At 41.0% G+C, this 3,308-nt stretch overlaps 1 protein-coding gene across 1 annotated transcript; it reads right to left on the reverse strand.

The window, feature by feature from the left end:
* Positions 1-754: 754 nt before the first annotated feature.
* LOC115098071 (taste receptor type 2 member 40-like) lies at positions 755-1,822 on the reverse strand. Its single transcript, XM_029614377.1, has one exon. It carries the CDS (start codon positions 1,820-1,822, stop codon positions 755-757), a length of 1,068 nt encoding a protein of 355 aa, XP_029470237.1.
* Positions 1,823-3,308: the final 1,486 nt, after the last annotated feature.

Here is a 3,308-nt window from a genome sequence, read left to right on the forward strand (position 1 = left end):
ATTTTTAAATTCCTGAAGCAGTAAGCTAATATTATGCAAATGTATCAAGAGTTAGAAAAAGATCATTGACTGGAAAATGTGCATTCAGCAAAGGCCGAACGCAAATGTTTCCTCACAAGGGATGAGGGAGTCCCTTAAAACTGGAGAGAGAAACTACACATCCAGCTAAACTGTGCACTTATCTAGCTATCTTGCTGTGGTTATCCACCGCCACATAATTGGATAAATATGGCCTTATCTAGCTATTTGGCCATGGTTAGAAATTGAAACTTCTTTTTTCAGGCTTTCATAAACTTCTTTTTTCGCCTGCCCCTCTGTTTTTAAGTGCAAGCATAGCAATGCAGGAAACTTTACTCGACCTCTGTCCAGAGTTAAGCCCAGCGCACCTCTCTGCACCGAGGAGTACTGTGTAATGTCCTCATTTGCATGCGATTTCCATGTTAGGGCGCTAAGGAGTATTCACATTTTGTAACGCACATTTTGTGAGTGTAAAACTACCTACTGCATTGGTAGTAAGTTTTAAGCTCTCAAAATGTGCATTTAAATAAGCATAAAGCTGTGCATTCAACTGAACACACCATTCTATATCAGTCTGTCAATGACATACACACCCACAATGTTATGTATTACTAAAGCACTGATGATGGACCAGTTCAGACTTTTATTATCATGATTTGCAATTTCAGTACTAAGAAATATAAAATATATGTTCTACAGACACAAAGCAAATATAAATTATATAAAACAGTGTAGCCTAAGAGGAATTCATTATTTTGCAGTGATCACTGTTCAGAATCCTGATTGATGGTTTGGGGGTTTCTCTTCCTGAAGGGCACCTTCCATGATGGAGAATCCTTGCCCAGGATTTTCTGAGTTTGGAATTGCTGAGGATCAGGATCACAGAGTGCAGAGAGGGGTAGGCAGCAATTCCAAATGAAATAAGCAATGTCCATGGGTTTTTGGTGGACAGATCCATTATTATATCTAAGATTCTGCATATGAAACAGAAAGTACTAAACAGGAAAAAAGTAGTCATGACTTTAATGGCAGTGAAATGGGCCTCCAGACTTGGGTTAGAGAAAGCCATGGAGCTGTTTTTCATTCGCCAGGTGTGACTCCAGAGGGATCCAATCAATAGAAGAGCAGCCACACAGAATATGAAGAAGGGCAGAGAATATCCAAGAAATAATATGGGAACCAAATAATTGTAATTAAATACCACATTCAATCCACCTGCATTTGGTGTGATTCTCTTGGTGAAATTGTATTGATGTTCCTTGCATAAATCCCAGACTAATGTACAATTGATGAGATTGCTGTCGTTTGGGGAGAGACCAGTGGTGGAGTTGCTGTGGTTTTCCTTGTAGTATTCCCAGGCTGTGGGAATGCTGGTGACTATGGATGCCAGCACGGAGCCCAGGAGCATCCAGCGCACTATCCCAGGGATCTTCAATTTCAGAAACGTGAAGAGGGGGTGGCTGAAACTGGCAATCTTGGTACAATAGAAGACGGAAAGACAGCATGCAAACCAGAAGCTAGAAATTTCTAGAAATACCCAGGTAAATAATAAAATGTTAGAAAATTCTGTTTCATTAGATGAGTCTGGATAAACTGCAAATAAGATATTCTCCAGCATTATTCCCCATTGGAAGCAGAATCTAGCTGCAGCAAGGCAGGTCAGAATGACATCAATTGAATTCAGATGTCTGCTCTTTACCCAGTCAATGCCATTCACAGCCACAATGAATCCATTGACCACACTCCCTAGCGCTGTAAAAGCAGCAACAATGATCAATGTGACAGTCTCAACTATGGATAACATCCTTCTTCCGCTAGAATCACTGGTCATAATTCAGCTCACCGATTAATACCAGAGGAAGCAGCCTGAAGCAGTCAAAGTCCCACTGCTTTGCTCGTGCTGGACTGACAGACAGACCCTGCACTCTGACTTATTGCTTCAGTCTTAGAATCTGCAGAGGGTGAGCTCAGCGATAGGACAGGAGGAAGATTTTTATGTTTTACTCAGGAAGGGACAAAGCATGAACAGGGATGCAAATGTCAGATGGATTCTGTTACAAAGTACTGTATCATAAACAAATTCTGTCATTTTCTCTTTAAAGTATTTTTAGATTTTGTACATGTGTATTTGTGTGTGTGGATGTGGGGCACCTAAAAAAATATATGTTGAGTTCAAGAAAGTTTAAACCTATCAAGGACTATAATGAAAGTAGTTTTATCTGCAGAAATGGGGAAATCAAAACTTGTTTCCGCTCTCTTTTACGATGGAGAAGGTACAGAGAAGGGCAACCAAAATGATAAAGGGGATGGAACAGCTCCCCTATGAGGAAAAACATGAGGTTAGGACTGTTCAGCTTGGAGAAGAGACGGCTGAGGGGGGATATGATAGAGGTGTTTAAAATCATGAGAGGTCTAGAATGGGTAGATGTGAATCAGTTATTTACTCTTTTGGATGACGGACTAGGAGGCATTCCATGAAGTTAGCATGTAGCACATTTAAAACAAATCAGAAAAAGTTCTTTTTCACTCAACACACAATTAAACTCTGGAATTTGTTGCCAGAGGATGTTGTTAGTGCAGTTAGTGTAGCTCTGTTTAAAAAAGGATTGGATAAGTTCTTGGAGGAGAAGCCCATTACCTGCTATTAATTAAGTTGACTTAGAAAATAGCCATTGCTATTTCTAGCATAAGTAGTATGGAATAGACTTAGTTTTTGGTTACTTGCCAGGTACTTATAGCCTGGATTGGCCACTGTTGGAAAGAGGATGCTGGGCTTGATGGACCCTTGGTCTGACCCAGTATGGCATGTTCTTATGTACACATCAACAATAAGAGGGCATAAAAGGGTTGGGGCATGGGCAGAGCCTGTGCATTCTGGGGCAGGGCCTACAGTTATGCGCATAACTCCATACTTTAAAACATGTCAGCTTGTTATCTGCATAACTTTACTGCTGCTCCAGAATAGGAGGAACCTGTCTGGAGACCTCAAGCTTTAGGGCTTATGGGACAGGATGAGGGAACTTGGTCAACTGGGGGGGGGGCTTGGAAGATGAAGAACCAGAGGGGTCTTGAAGACCTCAATATTAACTGGGCAAACTGGAGACTAATTTTCAAAATGGTTGTCCCTTGCACAAGCATGTTTTAAAATCTGCCTACGTACGTGGATAAAAGCCGGCAATGTCCGAGGAAAGAAACATGAATTATGTTTTCTTGAGCAATCTCTTAAGATGGGGGCCCATATTTACACGTGAGAGGCGTAATTTAAAATATATGTGGAAGTGCGTGCACGA

Source organism: Rhinatrema bivittatum, chromosome 1 (assembly GCF_901001135.1).
Source record: "Rhinatrema bivittatum chromosome 1, aRhiBiv1.1, whole genome shotgun sequence".
Classification (NCBI taxonomy): domain Eukaryota; kingdom Metazoa; phylum Chordata; class Amphibia; order Gymnophiona; family Rhinatrematidae; genus Rhinatrema; species Rhinatrema bivittatum.